We start from the raw sequence: 21496 nt of genomic DNA on the forward strand, positions 1-21496 counted from the left end.
TCTCTGAAAATGACTCTTCTATTAAATGCTCTGGTGCATAATTCCTCCCATCACCGGACAATCCGATGAGGTCATTTGAAATCTTCACACAGAGGAAAAATAGTCCAGTGAGTTTAATCCTTCTGGCACTGGACAATCCGGTGAGAACAAACTATTTGGAACTCGTACAATTCAATCGACTTTGAGTTCTAACTTCTCAACTATGTCTAGACTCATGAGTTTTTTTGAGCTACCTAGTGCTAGATTTTTGTAAGTGTGCATCCAACTATGTGTAGACTCAACTAGGTCAAGCTACAACACTTAGCCCCCCTTTATAGTACAGTCAAAAGATAAAAAGAAACATATGTCTACTTTAAGTGTTCTTCATCACCTTGTGACACTTAGAGCTAGAAAATCCTTAATCTTGATACAAATGTCCTTTGATCGACCAATAGAATTCAATGAGGGACCAAGAAAACCCATCCAATCATTGTGAACTAAAGAATTTGATTCCCTTCAAAATATACGCATTAGTCACAACGAAACGGTTGTCATTAATCACTGAAATACTTATCACTTACTTAGGGGCCTAGATGCTACATTGTGGAAGAAACAATAGTTGGAACTTCACAAACCTTGAGGTAGCATTCATTTTTTTTATCCAAAGAAATGGTAGAAAATTCTAGGATTTCTCTCTTTGAAGCAGTAGATTCTATAGCAACTTTATCCTCATAAAATTCACGAGCTGCATTTCTTTAACTTGCATTTAAAGAGGTTACACAGGGTGTTCTGATGTCTTTAAGTTTTAGATAAAAGAAAATTTTGATGACATGTTTAAAAAAGGGTAAAACCACGGTTCACAAATGCGTCGGTAACCGCCCAAAAATCGCGGTTACCGGCCTTCTCGGTCCGGTCCGGTTTCAGAAACCGAACGGTAACCGAAATTTGAATTCAAAAAATTCGAAAAAAAATTCAAAAAAAAATCTTAAAAACACTAGACACAATTCTAAGACCTTCTATGAATTTTTTTTCAAAAATAATGTCGTTTGCATCATATTCTATACGGAGAAAGTTTGAAAAAAATAAAAAAAATTGAAGCGTGCGGCTCAGTTATTAACTCACGTTAAGGAAAAGTGTAACATTCAAACACATATTTTTCTTGTGTAAAACTTATTTTAAGAGAATCTTTAAAATTGATTTCACTTTATTTATAGTTTTATTAAATTCTCTATGATTTTTACAAAGTTCACAAGCATAAAGTGAATATGTTAAGAAACAACACTGTAATTAACTTTTTCATGTCTACTATTATTTTTTCTACATAAATCATAGTATAAATAAGCTAATGAAAGTGGTTTCACTAATTTTTGAGATGTGATGGGTCAGTTATGAATTAATCTAGTTGCAACACATTTACACAATCATGCATGTTACAATAACTAATTCATGAGTTCATGTATTTTTAAAAAACATAGGATCATGTAAGAAGACTAAAAAAATTAGTTTCATGATTTTTGGATTAGCAAAGAGTAAACTATGCATTTAACTTGGTTTAACAAATATAATTTCTCACAGAAAATTTTGAACTTTTTTATGAGTATAAATACTTTTATCATGTAGATCATGTTACAAGAAAACCAACAAAATTTGTTTCATTTGATTTGAAGCTCAGATGAATTAGTTAGTTATTGATTTTACAAGGTTGAGCCCTTTTTTGGGTTTTTTGTTGAACTGCGCTGAAATTCAATAAAACCGCTTGATAAATTGTGAAAACTGAGCGGTTACCGACCCAAACCGCTCGGTAACCGACCAATTCAAAAATACGAGAAAATCGCTCGGTAACCGACCCAAACCGCTCGGTAACCGACCAAAACCGCTCGGTAGCCGACCAAAACCGAGCGGTTACCGAACGGCTAAAATCGCGATTTTTTTTTCCAAATTTCAAATTTTGCCAAATGAATTTTCTCTGATTTTTTTTGAATTTTTGACCAGTAACCGCGGTTATCGCGCATTTTTGGTTACCGCCGGAGCTCCGGTCGGTAACTTCAACCCTAGGTAAAACTATCAAATTTATAGAATAAGCATATTTGTGTTAACTTAAAATCAGATATAAGAATTTAGAGAAGAAAATAACAATTCTGAAGTAAAGATTTCAGATTGCTGATGCATTATTTGGAAAGGGCATGCTAAAGGTCTTCTATCTCTCTTGAGTTTTTTATACTCACTATTATATTAACTGATAATACCAGATGAGATATCATATAATAATGAAAAGACATAGGATTTGATAAATTCCGAACAGTATGAACCATTTGACCATAGCATCGGCTAAAAATACTTATGAACATGATTCATAATTAGATTGGAACTAAAACAAGAATTAATAATTCAAGATCAGATTGCCTCAATATTGCTATTGTAGCATATGTTTAATCAGATTTTACGTGACCTCCCATATATACTTTAAAGGTAGTTTCTGCATACATCTTAGAGACCAAAGTTGAAGTTGTTGCTGGTATTTTGCTTATGAAACACCATTTACATAAGGGAAAATGTATCAATTCTTTCAGTGGCATTTTTTGAAGTGCTAATATTTTGGTTGGTATATTAGTGTTGCATTCGTGATTTAAATGACAGTATAATCACAAACAAACCTATTATGCCATTGCAATCTTGGAACTTTGACAAAGCTCAGAAAGCAAGTACATGATAGTTGCATCATAGGTCACTCCATACATACTAAAACCAATATGGTCTAGATATCTATTCTTTTTCAATAGGTACAAAGGTGTATGTAAGTCCAAAACTTGTGAATAGTTAAAAAATACCTTTAATATTTGCTTTTGGTACCACACAATCAGCAACATAATTAAATTCTACATAGCCAAAAGAAAATCTTAGCATGAACAGGTCTACTACTGTAAGTTGTTGATAAATCCTGACTTATAATGTGATGTTGATCTTTTCTGTCTTTACAAATATTGTTGAATTGAAGTGTATATAGAAAGTGTTAACACCTGCATTTCAGTTTAGATTCAGTACTATCAAATTATTTCAACTGTTAACAAAACAAAAGTCATTTCTATAATCTATGCAACAAAAGATTACAGGAAGCAGGTAATTAATGTGCTTGCAAAAATCACATGAGGCAAGTGGAAAGGATAGTACCTGTTGTAGTGATGAGGATAGTCACGCGTTCATGCAGGACGCGGCGTCGGTGGTGCACCTTGGTGCATGTGCGAACATGCCCCATCCGCCCGGAGCGTGACACGGTGGTGGCCGCAGCACGAATTTTGCCTCCTTTTGCGGTGCCATAGCGCATGGACACGACTGCCATCGCAGACGAATAGGTGTGTGGACGAGATCTGCCTCCTCCTCGATCAACTAATAACAACTTTCCTGTCGAGCTTGGGCGGCAGTGGATGGTTCGGGTGGCGGAAGAAGATATCAGCCAAGGAGGCCTTGACGCTTGCATTCTATTTAGACTTCTTCTAATTAATCATTCTATCTACTATTCTTTTTTATTCCTGCCAACTGCTACTATTGTTGGTCTACATGTTATGTATCTCGGTCCAGTTGATAAGCAGTGTATGTGGTCTCTTCTCATCTCCCTGCTTGTGTTATTTGTCATGCATGTTTATGGTTGTGACTAAATTGAAGTGCTTTATCAGTATCCATAAAGTGGTGATGCCAACGGCCCTCTCTTGCGTGCCTAGGTGCCGCTATTGGAGAGCAACCTATGCAGGCCCGATAGGCTTTGCGGTAGTTGGTAGAGCGTCTTCGGTCAAGAAGATGCTTTCGCATGTGATTTTTTTTGTTGGACTTTGGGTGTTCAGATAGCACTGCAAGTTTTGGGAACTTGTTGTATCTACAATTAGTAAATATACATTTTTTTCTTTCATAGAAATCTTTCATCTTCATGATTGATGTTCATATGCTTTTGCCTCGATAAAGAAAAGTTCATATGTCGTGTATCTCTGCTATCCAAAGGTTTCCTTTTTTTTGTCGCTAATGCCCTCATCCAGAAGGAGCTCAAGTGCCTTGGCCTCTCCACCCGTTCAACATGGATACGCTTTTGCTCTAGGTCTGTTGCCCTGTCATCCCTTTCTGATGTGGCTCAGGCCTCGCTTGGGTCTTAGGCATATGAACTCTCCGTCAGCTAAATACGCATATACGGGCCCATTCAAACAAAAACCACACAAATTCAAGCGGACATTGAAAATTTATGAATTTGAGACTGATGGTTAGACTATGAATTTAAATGAATTTAGGAAGAAGAATTGTGAAAATCGGAGTTGAAATAGAGGAGAAATGAGGTTTTAAATTTTGTTGGGAAGAAAATTTTGAAAAAAGAAAAAGGAAGGGAATATTCTGTTATCTGTTTTTTTTTTCTATTTTGGCTATCGGCAGCAGCACAGTGCTGCATTTATTGGCCTGTCGACCAGCTGCTCGAGATCCAGCGGAGCGCCGCCGTGCACAGCAGGTAGAACTAGCTAGAGCTTCACCGTCGGGAGGCTCCGATCACCGTTTTGAGCGAGAAAAATATCAGTAGACTTGTGAAAATATGGAAACTTATTTTTGAGGTGAGTTTGGTCATTGAGGCACTGTAGAGATGGCGCAATGGTGAAGCAATATGAACCATGGATGAGCTTGGGTACAGCGAGTGCAAAGTGATGCATGGGGAAGCTTTGGGGACTTGGTCTTTACCTCCTGGGGTCATCAACTAGTGCTGAAGAGCTTCAGATGGGTAGATCGAGATGGGGTAGTGGAGAGCAAAAATTACCCTAATGGAGCAGAGAGAGAGAGAGAGATCCTGACCGAGGAGGCCTTGACGCTCGCGCTATCCCTGGCGCTTGGTCCGTCGGTGGCGGCTCGGGTCGGCATGGATATGGTGGTGTCAGCTCCGGTCGGCATAGATATGGTGGCGTCAGCTCTCCCCAAGCAGCAGCTTACCTTCCACGGTTGGCAGTGACAATGCGTGGAGGGTGTGCGGAGCGCGAAGTTAGTCGAAGCATCTGGAGCGGAGGCACAACTCGTCTATATCAGGGCGAGCGAGCGAGGAAGGATTTTTCGAGCGAACGAGTCGAACTCCACATTGGACAGTCATCAACTCTTGTAGCTCAGATCCAACGTTTTCCAACCCATTTGTGATATAGATGCAGCCCTCCTCTCCTTGTCCTGGAAAGGGCAGGCCAGAGTACCTTCAGGGACGGCTGGATTTTTTTTACCTGACCATTCCTTCAACTGGATAAAAAAGTGATACTAGTAACAGCTAGTATAGTGTTTGCACTTTGCACTTCTAGGCCTTATTAAACGGTTGTTGGCGCCATGTCTTGGCCTTTACGAACGCAAAATCTAAAAAACTAAGGCCCGGTTAAGACTCGTGTTATTTCTAGAGTTTTGGTAGGATGCCATGATTTTCTAAAAATACCGTGATTTACCATACTATGAGGTGTTTGGATACATAAAAGCTACAAGATGTAGTATTATCAAAACTATAGTATTTTTGGAGTAACAGAAAATTTACTCCTGATCTCTTTTCTTATAGACCGAGGCGACGGAGCATCTACTCTTCCTCTCCTGATCTTTTTCTCCTTTTCTCCTCTACCCTACGGGGAGCAAGGAGCAACCCTCCTCCCATATGAAAGCCATGGAGAAAGAAAGAGAAAGTGCGTTGGAAGAAAAGGTGTGTATTCCTCAACAATTGCTTCCTATTCTTGTGTTCCATTTGATTTCTGCATGGTAGCGGCATAGGGCATCCAAAATCAAATCTATTTACAGAGCACCATGGATGCATCTCTCCTTTCCCCCTTCCTCTCATCATCTTAGCATTGCAGAGGTAGTTTGGAGGAGCCAATGCTGGCGGCGTTGGGTTTTAGGAGCGGTAGGGCTTGTGGCCTTGTGTTGTTTATGCGTAGGCAGGGGCAGGGTGAGGTGCTGGTGGTGGGAGCAGTAGAGGTAGGCAGTGTTTTTTTAGGAAAAGGTAGGAGGAGAAGATGATCTAAAAACTAGATAATTTGGTAAATACAATATAGTTGATGCCTGCATCGTTCATGTTTGCAACCTAGATTCAGGTTATGTGCTTCATGGGGAATTGGACAGATCAATGCTTGCCCATGGTCTCATGCTTTTTTAAAGTAGGCCAGTGATTAGCGCAATGTAATTTTGGGACTAGCTTTGAACCTTTTATGTAATTAAAATACTGTATCAAATATTGGAAGTGCCAAACACGTCATAATTTTTGTAAGATATATTAGTTTCCATAAACAATGGTATTTCTTACTTGCAAAAAACCTATACCGTGCTTTCTGAAAGCTGTAGCATCCAAGGCCCTAACTGGAGTACGGACTGGAAAGGGTGGACACTTCTACCACCTTTGAATATGGACAAGGAAGGGAGTCGCCGCGTTGGCGGCCGACGGTGACAGTCGTGGCCGCCTGAAACGGCACGTTCTTGATTAGAGTGTGAACATAGAAGACTCATTGCTTCCTATTTTATTGAATTTTCAACATTTCGGTGGGACATGGGTGATCACATTGAGAGAGGTTCTATTTTTTTTTCCTTGTCGGTGTGTGTGATTTGGGATTTGGATCACGAGGTCATGATGAGACGGTTGTATCCGGCCCTACCTCGTGATCCAATGACCCCAACAGCATCCATCCCAACCTGTTTATAGCAACCAATCATGGTGACAGGTGACTCAATAGCTTCGTCCCCTTCCTGAATTCAACAGTTTAATAACATCGAGACCCTCCATAAAAGAGTGCTTTTTGGAGTGAGCATCTGCTCTTTTGGAGATAGGGATGATCAGGCTGGTTATTGTTTCATTCTAAATCTGTATGAGGCAATTCTTGACGCACTAAAGCAGTGAAGCAAATACTACACTAATCTAAAATAAAAGTACAAGTGATATTGTCGGATGATGGCAAACAATGGAACGAACAACCGATCAGATCAATTCCACCGTCTTGCATGATTTTATTGTAATTTCTGGGTGTGTTGTGCAAATCATCAGTAATAATACAGTCAGAGAACTAAGCTTTTGAGCACCTTCTCCTTGCAAGAAAAGAATATATCCTAACTGGTGTTGCATGGATAAAAAATATGTCAGCCGAAGAAGTACAATATAGGGCACAATTATGCCAAAAGCTTAAACAGGAGTGTACAGTTTAACAGATCAATTACATAGAGCAACATGGCCACCTGCAGCAGGCAACTCTCACCGACAAATGAAGAAGCTTGTACTACCGACAAATCGATGGGCCCTAAAAAGGAGTAAGAATGATGCATGTCTTTGGGGTTACTTTCTCCTCCCATATCACAGTACAAGGACATTGTAATAACATTTCGCATGAAATGGAATGAAATAGTGATACCGGTTCAGTGTAATCGGTAAATCAGGTGTCGGTCTTGGAATTTTGTTTGCATCCCAGATTTGCGATGCATGTAGGGCTTGTTAGCCATGTGATCCACTGAATTCTGCAGGGTTGGGGGGGGGGACGCAATCCTCGGATCTATTAGTGAAGCTATTGATTATAGTCTCGGCCTCTCTTCACAAATGGTTCGTAGCATTTGATCAAGAGAGTCTGACAAGGTAATTGTATATGGATTCGCCATCAATAAGTCGTTGCTTAACAGTTTGCAGTACTTGTAGTACCAGCATGGAAGCGATGAGATGCAGGCCAAACACGTTAAGATCGGAGTCCAAAATCAGTGGTTCAATCATGCCTCTTTACAGTCCAGACTAGGTTAGGTCTAAGGCAGCTAAGATGAAGGGGACGTGCTAGTGCTCCGTTTTGATGCTCGATGTTGTGATGCCACTGCATAAAATTGCAACGAATGAATGAGAAGTAGTTTAATTTGTTCGGTGCCGTATTTGCTACAGTGTGGAGTGATGCGACTAGGGTCATGACTGATGTGCTTCTCTCCTTGTTTGAAGGATCAGGTGTCACGTTCGCCTCCGACACGCTATGGATGCTTTCTTACAGCTCTCACTTTGTCCGCGCCACAGCTGCATAGACAATTACTGATGTTAGCTTGATTCGCTACTTGATGTGGTTTTGTGCATGTAGTCGAATATAATGTCCGAACCGCTGAGAACCCTCATTCTATGTACTTTTTGTTTTGGATCATACTACAACATAAGAGAGTAAATATTTGATTTCTTTTGTCTACCACTTAAACGGACTCACACTTTATACTTTATATGGTTACTATGTGACCATTCATTATGCTTACCACTTACAGGTCCACTGTATGCTCTAGGCGGATTTTCATGGAGAGAAGGGGCTCAAGCGCCCCTACCAGCTGCTATTCTCCTATAGCTCTTCCCTTCAACCTCCTCCATTTTTTACAAGAGAAAGAGAAAGAGAAGAATAAGGAGATGAGGTCCTCGGTGACTTCCTTGCGTTCGCCACTGTAGTAGGCAGGGCCGGTCCTGATATTTCGGTGGCCCGGGGCGAGGTTAAAAAATGGGGCCCTATTAAATATAAATTTTGAAATATTTATATAGTACAGTGGCTCAAAACAATAGTAGTATCTTGATAAAATCAAATCATATAGATGTTGATAAAATAGTAGTAATATATATATATATATATATATATATATATATATATATATATATATATATAAGTCCTGCAATGCCGGTACTGTGAGTTCTTCAGTCCAAACTAGCAATTATATTAAAGCTCTTATCAAAAATAAATTACTGTATTAAACCTATACGGAACTCTTGTCCCCACTATAGCAAAGTAGTATGTGGAGTTTCAAGAACCAGGATGGACTCATCTCGATGTTGATAAAATAGTAGTAACCGACGTTTTATCTCCTGTTTGTTCTCTCGTTTAGTCCAAAAGAAATCATTCTGCTCCCAGTACTCTGTTTCCAGAAAAGTTTTATGCCCTAGGTTTGACCTATCGCTATTTTTTACTCTCTCGTATTTCTTCCGGGAGAGATGATAGATGTTGTTCGCTTTCTGATTGCTACTTCCTAGCTTAATTGGTCGTCGCGTCGCATGCCAATTGTTAACTGAAGCAACCTCCGAAGAGTTGTACTTTCAGCTTAGTCCTTTTTGGTAACGTCCTCCGCTTGTATCTCTATACGAGGAAGAAACTCAAACTGAAGCACACCATGCAATGTAATCATGCCGGACGCGGCGCGTGGCGGCGTGGGCGTGGGCGACTGCGTCACTGCGTGACGGCGTGGGGGCGTGGGCGGCTGGGCGCGCGTGCGCGTCGCGTCGCGTGGCGGCGTGGGCGGCGTGGGCGTCTCGCGTCGGGACTCGGTCACTCGGGCTCTAGGCGTTTGGCGTGGGCGCGTGTTGAAGTCCCAACTCGCACGGACGCACGGTGGCCGGTGGGCCCCTGGGATTTGGGGGCCCGGGGCAGCTGCCCCGCTCGCCCCCCCCCCCCCCCCCCGGGCCGGGCCTGGTAGTAGGTATATTCATAGCACTACAAGCCATCGGTTTGACATCGGCTGGGCTTACTTGCCTCAGGTTCAAGGTTACTTCCAATGTACAACTACAAGATGAAGAAGGCATCAATGCACGGGCCTAGCGGAGTCAAACGTGAGTAGTAAGTAGTAAAAGAGAACATGCTTTCTACAATCGGACGATAGCCGTTCGCTGACCTAGGAAACCGCTTTAAGTATCAAAGATCTGGTCCTGACTGTTGGCTCGCGAGCGCAAGCGATGCATGTGCCAGGTAGGCTCGTGCCTTGACGAGGTGGCGTAAGGAAGGTCCGGGCCGGACCCATTGGTCATCGTTCCCGCGCGCGCCAGGGGGACGAGGCAAAGCCAAACCAGGTCGCCGCCTCGCCGTCGGAGGCTTCTTCCAATAATGATCCAGCCATCCGCCAGAAACGCGCCTAACTTTAGAGATCGCCTTTGATAACCGCCGTGTATTAATACAAAAGAGTCAAGCACAGAGCCGGAGGCAAACAGCATATGGCCCACAGGTCATTGGCACGCTTCTGCATGAGCTGGTGGACACCCGTTGTTTAATCTTGGGGTTGGTGGCCAAGGGAGGAGGAGGAGAACCGGTATAAAAACGCGGCGTCGTTTCGTGAGGTGACTCAACCGACGCTTTCTCCTTTCCCTGCCTGCTCCGTCGTTACAACTGCCGCCGAATCCTCCTCGGTGCCGTTGACGAAACACCTCTCCTCGTCTCGGACGGCCGCCTCCGCATCAAGGTGCGTACACCATGCGTGCACTGCCATGCTGATTCTCTCTCTCTCTCTCTCTCTCTCTCTACGATTTCTTCTCTGTTCTCTCGTCTCCTCTGCATCAGTGCTTCTATTCGCCGGTTTGGAGATGGATCATCATGCCATGACTTTTAATTTGCCGGTCAGAGTTAGCAGCGGTCGTTGTGTCGGTAGGCAGCCCACAGACAAGAGCATCAGGCCAGGCCGCTACAGATCTGCAAGGAGCAACCGCCACTGTTCATCCCTTCCGTTTCGTTCCTATCATTTTCCCTTCTGTTCTGTTCGCATGGATTTCAGGGATTGCGTGACCATGCCGTCATCTCTTCTTTCCTCATCATGGATCCAGCCTGTAACCATTTTGCCAAAAAAAAATACTCCTACTACTAGAGGATAACAAATGAAGGAAGCAAAAAAAGCCAGCTGTTTGTGCTGGCTGGAGATTTATTATTGTTAGGTTGGTTTTTCGGTGGGAGGCAGCAGCTACCATTACAAGCACAGGGGCATTTGCGTTTTCGGCAGCACACCGCATACAGATAGAGGATTAGATCGGTCTCCTCCACCTGCATTTGTCATCTTCCTCGCTTCCTCGTCACCTACCCGTTAAAACCATCCATAACCGCTCCCCCGGGGGTCAAAACATCAGGTCGTCCTTATCCCAATTGCCTTGAAATTCGAACCGCAGCTCTTTGCATCTTTCTATGTATACACGGTGCACGCTACTGCAGCCTGTGCAGACTGCAGATGCCATGCAGGTGGAGGAGACCGGGTGGAAGCTGTCCTGGGACACATGGCGTCTACGTAGGCAGGGTGGGCAGGGGAGGGGAGGGAGGGGTTGTCTTGGAGTCCATTGGCAATTCGCGAACTGTAGCCTCCGTGACCACAACGTCTGGATCCGATCGGATCAGGGTCGAATTATCTCATTGTTTCCTGCTGCTTGCCGTTTCACAGGGTGGGGGGCTGAGTCAGGAGGAGAACTGCGGAAATGAAGGCGCTCATTCTCGTGGGAGGCTTCGGCACTCGCCTGCGCCCGCTGACGCTCAGCGTACCCAAGCCGCTGGTCGATTTCGGCAACAAGCCCATGATCCTGCATCAGGTCAGCACGAATGCTCCATCTTTGAGATAAATTCCAGTTCTTCAAGTCGTAGGAAACGGTGCAAGGAGAAGTCCATTTGTGGGAAATGGCGATGATTGACCAGTCCGAGTTGTTATAAGCTGTAGACATAGTTTATGGCCTCCACATCATGCTTTGATAAAAGGTGGATCCATGTGAGTAGATCCCTCAGCTACTTGTGTGTTTCTTGGTGATTAACAATTGTAACATTAACAAAGAAAAGGATGGCTTTGATTGGTAGTAACCAAAAACCGGTCTTTTTCCCTTCACCGAGCAAATATCACTTTCAGGCTTTCTGTTGTTGCATTTGATATATGATTTTTCCAGTGAATCTTGAACTGAATCTACTGAATGTTGTGATGCCCAGATCGAGGCTCTGAAGGAAGTTGGAGTTACAGAAGTTGTCCTCGCCATCAATTACCAGCCTGAGGTAACCAACCTGTCTCGGCATGGCGCGCGCATGAACGTTCGTGCATTTGTGGGGTGCCCGGATCTCACTGGTGCACCCTGTTTTACTTTTGGTCCAATCACAGGTGATGCTCAACTTTCTCAAGGACTTCGAGAGCAAGCTTGGCATCAAGATCACCTGCTCCCAGGAGACAGAGCCGCTGGGAACCGCCGGACCGCTGGCCCTGGCCCGCGACAAGCTCGTCGACGGCTCCGGCGACCCTTTCTTCGTCCTCAACAGCGACGTGATAAGCGAGTACCCGTTCGCAGAGCTCATCCAGTTCCACAAGGCCCACGGTGGCGAGGCGACGATCATGGTCACCAAGGTCGATGAACCTTCGAAGTACGGCGTGGTGATGATGGAGGAGGGGACCGGGAAGGTGGAGCGGTTCGTGGAGAAGCCCAAGGTGTTCGTGGGCAACAAGATCAACGCCGGGATCTACCTGCTCAACCCGTCCGTGCTCGACCGCATTGAGCTGAAGCCGACGTCCATCGAGAAGGAGGTCTTCCCGCGCATCGCGGCGGACGAGGGCCTCTTCGCCATGGTGCTGCCAGGTTTCTGGATGGACATCGGGCAGCCGAGGGACTACATAACGGGCCTGCGCCTCTACCTGGACTCCCTGCGGAAGAAGGCGCCCGCCAGGCTCGCGTCGGGCGCGCACGTCCTGGGCAACGTGCTGGTGCACGAGACCGCGGTCATCGGGGAGGGCTGCCTGATCGGGCCCGACGTCGCGATCGGCCCCGGGTGCGTGGTGGAGGCCGGGGTGCGGCTGTCCCGGTGCACGGTGATGCGCGGGGCCCGCGTGAAGCAGCACTCCTGCGTTTCCAGCAGCATCATCGGGTGGCACTCCACCGTCGGCAAGTGGGCGCGCGTGGAGAACATGACCATCCTCGGGGAGGACGTGCACGTCTGCGACGAGATCTACAGCAACGGCGGCGTCGTGCTCCCGCACAAGGAGATCAAGTCCAGCATCCTCAAACCCGAAATCGTTATGTGACGGTCTCACGCATAGCGAGGATTAAATCTGGACGCATGTACGGTTCCAAGTGCGCCAGATTTACAAGGGTTCCCGTGCATCCCGTGTGCTTCATATGTTTGTTGTTTCATTTGTTGCTCGGTTTGTCTGCAAGTGTAACAGGTTGTGCCGACTCCCAACTAGTGTTTATCGAGCTACTCATATATGGTTAGATGAGTCTCAAGTCTCTCCGGGCTTGTAGATAGGTACCAGATGAATCGAAAGAACAAAAGTTTTCTTTATGTGATATAAGTCGAGCCTCTCCTCTGTTGTGCTGCATCCCTCTTGTACAAGAGTATCGTAAAGTGGATGTGTTCATAACGGTATCTGCACTATTCAGCCTTCTATTTCTGTCAGAAACTTTACTGCTTACACCCTTCCATTGACGCATGAGCAATTCTCCATGTCAAAAAAACTACGGAAATGCTAGACGTCTGCCGCGTGAAAATTGTTGCAAAATATGTCGAATTTGTCACAAAACCAATTAAGCTACTCTTCAGGAAAGACATGTCAGGTTACTACTTTATTCATCCAGGAATTGCTCTCTTCTGCTTTCCTATGTGAGTTGCTAAAAGTTGCTAGTCCTCTGTCCGTATCTCTAGCTCCTCTGGTTCTTTCAGTTGGAGCATCTTTCAGATTCGCTATTGCCCCTTCCTCGAAACAGTCCTGTTTTAATTTCAGTTTCCTCTTTGAAGAAATGCGTTCTGACATAACAACTTGCTTAGGTAGCTAGGCAGTCCTGTCATGCCGTCGGTGGACCTGTCATGTTTTTTTTTATCTATTATGTGACACCGATAGCATCTCCAATATTATTAGCTCTTAGGTGAGAGTACACTTTTTAAAATTTATATAGTTCTTATTGTTCACTACATGTACCTTATAAAAGAAGAGAGGTGCTAAAGTACAAAGAATTGTAAATAGTGGGATCCACATATATTGAGCTAGTACTTGTAGTATAAACATGTCTCACCTCAATATCCCTATCTTTCATGAGGTATAGGAAATTGTAAACGACGAAATTTTTATAAATTTTAAGAAATATACGCTCTCATGAGCTAGTATTATCTATAACTATTGGAGATATTATCATGCAGCAGCTTGCCACCTTCTAATTCTGGATTTCTTGATATCGACAAAGAAGCTGAGTGATGATAGTGCAGGTACATATATATGCTGCTGATTGTAAGCAGTGTGGAAGCAACAAATTGTCAAACTAAGCAACAACTGTTTTCACCAGAATTAACAGGAGACTTTTCTTTCAAGCACAAACATTAACCTAGAAAACTTCAATTTTTTCTTTGAGAACTGAAAACTTCAACTTGAAATGATCTTTTCAGCTTAGCATCGCCTGTACTTTGGTTCCTGCGAGGACTTCTAGAACTCCCCAAAAGCATAACCTAATGTTTAGCAGTTGGTGATAAGACTTCCAGGGCCAGTGGTTTTTGCCTAACAAGTAATGAACTTTCTCTGTATGGTTTTGTTTGGAACAACTAAAATTTATGGATTTTTAAAAAAAGTTATTTATGGTTTTTGGAAAAACAGTTAGTTTATGGGCTTAATTTTTAGGCTATCAGCACACCAGTTTTTAAGAGAAGCTGATCTCAGTCAACTTATCAGTTTTTAGTTTATTTCACCAGAAACCAACTTATTAAAAACCATAAGCTAGCAATATATTTAACATTTATTTTAGCTTATCAGCTTTTATAAAAAGCAGAAGCTACTGATAAAAAGAAAAGCTATTGTGTTCTTTGGATGATTCTAAACTATAGTTGTTTCATATGATGGAGACACTTGAACATGAAAGATTTATTAAGCTGCTGATCACTTGTTGGGCAATCTGGATGGCTAGGTGAAACATGACAATGAATTCAAAGCTCATTAAGATCATCTCCAGCAGATACTTTAAAACTTCATCTCCTATAATACTATTACAGCATCCTCTAACACTATTATATCATCCTCTATTTTTTCAATATCTAACAGCTACCCTATTTCTTATCTTCCATTACTCTCCATCTCTTCTCGAACCCACAGTCATACGCAACAACAGTAATGCAGAGTCATTTTTCCTTCGGTAAAGTTGCCACTCGAAGCAGCAGACCACATCACTGTTGAACTAGATACCGATTCTGTTGAACTTGGATACAACTGCCTCTGATAGCTAAAAAGTATCAAAACGTGTTGCAACAGTATTGCGGAATGGAGATACGGATTCTCTCGAGATGGCCTCAGTGCTTGTGTTTGATGGGTTGGTGGAGCCAGCTGCAGTATGTGTGGAAGCTGTCAGATCAAGGCGAAACCATTTCCAAATGACAGAGTTTTACCACGAAAGAAGGACGACAAATACATAAGTCCACAATCTGGCGAAAGTAGGTGTCACTTTATCGATAGGACATCATGTTTGGTACATGTATCCTCCCGATATATCTCTTGTACCTTGGAACTTATATGATTAAATAAAGCCCTAGCCTTCCTCTCAAAAGAGAGAGAGTAAGGACCCACTTAAACCTCCATTTGCGCATTAAACAAGTGCTCTGCACCTGACAAAGCTTGTATTCAACTCTGAAACTGCAGACACTTGAGCTTAAAATGGGTTTGATCAGGCCAATCTAGGAAGCATCTCATGAGCTGGATTCAGAAATGGGGTTTGAGAGATGAGAGTGCGAAATTCCACCGAACTGCGAAGACAATTAAATCTTAGTTGAGAAAGAAGATCAGAAAAAAATAATTTCTCTCTCAGCCTGCCACTGTCCGAGTCGGGGATTTCAATTTCGTTTTACAATTTTTTTCGTTCACCGATGAAAAGATTGAAATTCATGAAATTTCATCGATTTTTTTGTTATTTTTCGTTATCTTCTCTGCGGTTCTCATGTGTCAGTGAAAGAAAATTTTAGAATTAATTATTTCGTTCCCCTCCTAAATTTTCAAAATTCATAAAATTTCACTAAAATTTAGATGAAATTTTATTCCCTGTCCGAGTTACATGAAAAGGACCCTGGACCTAAACTCCTTGGGCTAAGGCGATACAACATGAGACGGGACCTTTTTTGGTCCGGCCTCCACATGAAACGCCCAGCTGTATGGGATGATCCGAGCGATTAAGCGTGCTTATATATATATATATATATATATATATATATATATATATGAGAGAGATTATTTTATAATATTGTATATCTAGATTATCGTCACTCATTAGAAGTGTGATAATAAGGTGTCGCACATTCAATAGGTGACATCTTGTGAGGTTCGCATAAAAAACGTGTTAGAAATTAAATATATTGATTGACGTAACATCCACGTCAACATATCGTCTAATCAACAAACGACAACTTTGCTATCGTCCGTTGAGAGAGTGACATGAATCTACTGGATCCATAAAAAATATCGATCATTCAACAGACGACACCTTTTTACACACATACTTTTTCTTAATTCAAAAGCAACAATATGCATTGACGTGTGTCCAAAAACATGCATACAACACATCCATTGCATGTACAAAAGTAACAACATGCATTGAAAAACATGTATATATGCATACTTTTTGGACTAACAAGGTATGTGTGAAAATGTGTCGTTCGTTCAGTCATGTCATCCTTCCAATAACCAACAAAAATTTGTGATGTGGACACCATATTAATTAGGTATTTAATTTTTAACTGTTATGTTGTGGATCCTATAAAATGTCACTCAATGATACCTTATTGTCATTCTTCCAATAGACGATGATAGTTTAGATGTGTAATATTAACGAGTGACATTATTATCGTTCTTCCAATTAATGACGGTAACCTAGATATATAATATTTTGGACGTATACTTTTACAAATATTAAAAAAATAAAAATATACAAATAAAAAAATCGTGATTAAGCTGGTGCTATACGTCAGATAGAAGAACCAGATTTCCTTTCGGCCCAAAGTCCTCGGAGTAGGGACAACAATTTATCTCGATTACCTATAGGTAAATACCCGAATAGCGTAGAATATAGGTAGTAATGGTATCCACATGTATGTTTGTGGGTAAAAAATATTACTCGATGAGTAAACAGGTACGAGCATAAGTAAAACGTGCCCATATCCATAAAACCTATATATTCGTCATATAAATATCTCATCTCCAAACTCTAACATTCTATATTATATAAATAACCATCCCGATCCACTTACCGTACCACCGGCTTTATCTCACCACTGTCACCTCACGTCGCACCGCCCCGGCTCACCCCGTCTTGCCGCTGCCACCCTCATGCCTCCCCACGCCACCCCACCGTGTTGCTTCGCTCCACCCCACCACCATGTCCCGCCGTGCCCTATCACATCACGTTACTGCACCATTCCATAAATAAATAGGTATATCTATGAGTAATAAGTTTGAGATCGACTCTTCACCCACATGTGTTTGTGAGTATATGAGAGTAAATAAAAAAACGATAAATACAGATATAGATAAATCCTGTCCATATCTATCGTACCATATTGCCATTTCTACCCCGAGTGGCTTCGCTGGGCCGCGAGGATCCGGGGGCCACGGATGGGAAGATTCCCGCGGGTCCCGTAAGCGTTCGGGGGCGGGACGACGGGGACAGGCAGCGGTGTCGTCACCTGCAATGCCGTCCGCACCTGGCTGCCCTGTCCTCCCCTCCTCCCCATCCACAGGCGCGCCAATCGCCGCAGGTAAGCTTCTCTTCCGCCCCCCAGATCCCTCTCCGTTCGCGCGCCGTCCTGTAATCGCGATTTAGGGTGTGTTTGGTTGCGGGGTATGAGGTCGAAGGGTTGCATAAGATGTTCCAACTTGTGTGGAATGGAATGGAATGGTTCAAGTAAGGTGTTTGGTACTGGGTGATAGGATGGTTTGGGATTTTGTTTGTGTGAGATGACCCAAGACGCATCAAGAGCCGATTAGCGCAGCTAAGCATACGATTAGAAGCTGAGAGCTCAGATCGATGTCGCAGTCAGGCTGTTCCTCGATGGATCTCTCTCATAGACCCCCACGCGTGGGTGACTCACGCTTGCATTTATGGGAGATCGAATTAGATGCTCCTCCTGTGTCTTAACTTTTGATCCGCAGCGAGTGAATCTATTCTGAAGTGCGCCAGGGTTTGACCTATAGGGGAATATGGGCGAATAAGCCTTTGCAGGATGCTGCATTCTGTTCTTCTTTCCATCAGTTATTATGCTATTCTTAGGTGATATTGTCTGAGGGTTAGTGGTGGTGTTTCTTGGGCATTGCAGCAGCAGCTGGGTGCCGTGGGTGTTCTCGGTATCCATGGCGTGGAAGCAGCAGCATGTTGCGATATTCACCACGGCGAGCCTACCGTGGATGACTGGGACTGCCGTAAACCCCCTGTTCCGGGCAGCTTACCTCGCCAAGGCCGGGGACTGGGAGGTCACGCTGGTGGTCCCATGGCTGTCCAAGGCGGACCAGGTGCTCGTTTATCCTAACAAGATGAAGTTTAGTTTGCCGACGGAGCAGGAAGGCTATGTGCGGAGGTGGCTTGAGGAGCGGATTGGGGTATTGCTGAGATTTGACATAAAGTTCTATCCTGGCAAGGTAAAAGTTGAACATATCTAAAAAAATAGTTTTATATGTCATGTTAATATGACGTGAAGTTGTGTAGGTATGCATGTGTAAGCACGGTTTACTGCCTTTTAGAAATCAAGCCTCCCAGTTTTTGCTCACAAAAACGCATCGCTTACCTCTGTTCTAAAAAAATCGTTTCTAAAAAATGTGTTACCTATTGGAGTTTATATTTTGGCATAGTTCATCTATGTGATTGTACAGGCATCTCCGTGAATTTATGTTAATGGCAAAATTAAAATATGGAACACTGTGTTCAGCCATTTTTTTTATTAGATAACTAATACTAGAGATACCAGTGAAGTAGATAGTATGAGGCAGTTCGTTTTTTAATAATTTATGCATCCAATATATTAAATACTTGATTTTTTTGGAGTAAACTTCTGACCTCTGCATCGTGAGATGCACATAGCCAATTGAATACTTGAATGACTAGAAAATTTGTGGTAGTGGAGCACAGACAAAGTAGAATGCGAGAATTATTGAATGGTACGAAACTTGTCTTTACCCCTTTGATGTAGAGCTCTGGCTTGAGTGTATGAAGAGAGGAGGGAACTAAAATCACCAATGTATAATGTTTGCATAGAATAATTTATGTAGAAGAGCATGATTGAGCTGTGCAGATAATATTTTTTATCTTGAGATAATAATCATAATATTATAGACAAACCTACTTGTGGTGTCCATATGCAGTTTTCAACGGAGAAAAGAAGCATTCTACCTGTTGGGGACATCACACAGACCATATCTGATGATAAAGCAGATATTGCAGTGCTAGAAGAGCCCGAACATCTTACATGGTACCATCATGGACGGAGGTGGAAAAACAAGTTCCGGAAAGTCATTGGTGTTGTTCATACAAACTACTTGGAATACGTGAAAAGAGAGAAGAATGGATATATTAGTGCATTTATCTTGAAACACATCAATTCTTGGGTCACTGACATATACTGCCATAAGGTTAGCACTTTCACTTTCTTATCCTTAACACCTCCCTTAAACTTGAGTGCATGCAATAGCCTTAAGTTCGAAAAGGAGAAAATATGATAAGTTGACAACCGTAGTATGACTTGTGAGGCTGTCTGCTGTTGTTTTGCAACTCCCCAAGAAATATGTCAAAATTTAGCTGATGTAAGAGAAAACACCAGATGTCACCATAAAGACGACAAGAGCATATAGCATGCTAGGAGTATAGGGGGATGATTGATGTATTCTATGGTAGCCCAGTTGGTAAGTATAATGGGGTACATAAGGCACAACTGATACCTTCAAGCCAAAGACAGTATAGTGCTAATCTTAGATAAGCACACATAAGCCTTTATGGGTTATATAATCTACTAGTCTTCTAGTTCCACTGAGTACCTTCATGGTCTGAGTTAACATGTTCTTAACCTGAATACTATTCTTTGAACTCGTTTGAGGACTTAAATTCGCTTATCTTGCTAATTGCTGTAGTTTGTTATCAGCTACCGCAAAACATTAGTATATTAAATCAACAATATAGTATGCGTCAATGGAGTCACCATTTTTGCATTGTGATCAGCTAAAACTCTTCCACCTTCTTTTGTAACTGTTAATTTGTTAAGCTATTAGCTGCCCTGCTTACTAGCAAACCATGAACCATAATGGCATAAGGTACTTTTATATTTTTATATATTTTATGAACAGCAATATATCCATATCTGTATTAGTAATTCGGATATCCGTTGATTAATTCTTGTGTAATCATGTTCTCCACTTTTTTTCTAGCATATTTAGCTTTGCTTTGCTATGTGCAGTTTTTCTGACTCTTTCTTCTTACAAAACTCTTTTTGAAGGTTATAAGATTGTCTGCAGCAACTCAGGATGTCCCTAGGTCTGTGATTTGTAATGTTCATGGAGTAAACCCCAAATTTATTGAAATTGGCAAATTGAAGCATCAGCAGCTATGTCAAAGAGAGCAAGCTTTCTTCAAGGGTGCATATTATATTGGAAAGATGGTATGGAGTAAAGGTTACACAGAGCTTCTCCAACTGCTTTACAAGCACCAAAAGGAATTGTCTGGTCTTAAGATGGAGTTGTATGGGAGCGGGGAAGATGCTGATGAAGTAAAAGCATCAGCTGAGAGACTAAATCTAGATATTAGAGTCTATCCAGGCCGTGATCATGGAGATTCAATATTTCACGAGTGAGTATTTAATAGATAAGCAATACTTTTCCCCCACAAGCTTCATTGCTGCTACATGGTCTTATCTTCAGAGGAAAAATTTATTGTAAGCTCTTTATGCCATCAATTTGTGCTCTTGACCTAACTGAATTATATTATCTGGTGTTTTGTCTCAGCTACAAGGTTTTCATAAACCCAAGCACAACTGATGTGGTATGCACAACAACTGCAGAAGCTTTGGCGATGGGGAAGATCGTGATCTGTGCAAACCATCCTTCAAATGAATTTTTCAAAAGGTTTCCTAATTGTCACATGTACAGTACCGAGAAAGAGTTTGTAAGGCTAACAATGAAAGCATCGGGAGAAGAGCCAATCCCACTTTCAAATGAATTGAGGCATGAGCTTTCCTGGGAGGCAGCGACAGAAAGATTTGTTAGGGTTGCTGATATTGCACCAACCATGTCTGTCAGGCAAGAACCTCCCTCTTCGCAGCATTTCATGCGCATCCCCCCAGATGAACTGAAGAAGAACATGGAAGAGGCATCGGCATTTTTCCATAACACGATTTCTGGGATTGAAGCTGCCCGTTATGTATTCGGTGCAATACCAAATACTCTGCAGCCGGATGAACAGCAATGCAAGGAACTTGGGTGGAATTTGCAGAGACAATAATCGTTTCTCTCGTGATGCTGTTGTCAAGGAACTTGGGTGGAATTTGCAACTAACCTCAGTCCAGTTGGTGGCTCAGGAACTAACTAAGCAGCACAAAACTCTGTTACTCGAAAAGGATGTCAGATTGATCAGGCAGCCTCTTGTGGTTTTCTGTTGTGGCGGTGCTTCAATTTTCCACCGCATGCTATGATCTCCTGTATGTACCCTGTGTTTTATATCTTCCTGTTGTTTCCCGAGATTGGCACATGCTTTAACAACCGTGTAAGATGTGAAGAAGTCTTGTACATCATTCCGTGTTCATATGCCAGATGAAGAAACTTACTCCTACCATGTTTTCCT

At 42.6% G+C, this 21496-nt stretch overlaps 2 protein-coding genes across 3 annotated transcripts; both read left to right on the forward strand.

Annotated features, from left to right (window-relative positions):
* The first annotated feature begins 10011 nt into the window (after positions 1-10011).
* On the forward strand, positions 10012-12998 carry LOC133916433 (probable mannose-1-phosphate guanylyltransferase 1). The gene is made up of 4 exons (XM_062360106.1): positions 10012-10170; positions 11131-11275; positions 11661-11723; positions 11827-12998. The coding sequence occupies exons 2-4, from the start codon at positions 11165-11167 to the stop codon at positions 12736-12738; spliced, it is 1086 nt and encodes a 361-aa protein (XP_062216090.1). The 5' UTR covers positions 10012-10170; positions 11131-11164; the 3' UTR covers positions 12739-12998.
* A 4278-nt stretch (positions 12999-17276) lies between these two features.
* LOC133916435 (digalactosyldiacylglycerol synthase 2, chloroplastic-like) lies at positions 17277-21484 on the forward strand. Of its 2 annotated transcripts, XM_062360109.1 has the most exons (5): positions 17277-17435; positions 17994-18312; positions 19033-19299; positions 20157-20506; positions 20662-21484. In XM_062360109.1, the coding sequence occupies exons 2-5, from the start codon at positions 18028-18030 to the stop codon at positions 21155-21157; spliced, it is 1398 nt and encodes a 465-aa protein (XP_062216093.1). In that variant the 5' UTR covers positions 17277-17435; positions 17994-18027; the 3' UTR covers positions 21158-21484. The 2 variants fall into 2 exon arrangements, with proteins under 2 accessions (XP_062216093.1, XP_062216094.1); XM_062360110.1 differs by lacking the exon at positions 17277-17435 and having other exon boundaries at positions 17442-18312.
* The last annotated feature ends 12 nt before the right edge of the window (positions 21485-21496 follow it).

The sequence above is a fragment of the Phragmites australis genome, chromosome 4 (genome assembly GCF_958298935.1).
Source record: "Phragmites australis chromosome 4, lpPhrAust1.1, whole genome shotgun sequence".
Lineage (NCBI taxonomy): Eukaryota > Viridiplantae > Streptophyta > Magnoliopsida > Poales > Poaceae > Phragmites > Phragmites australis.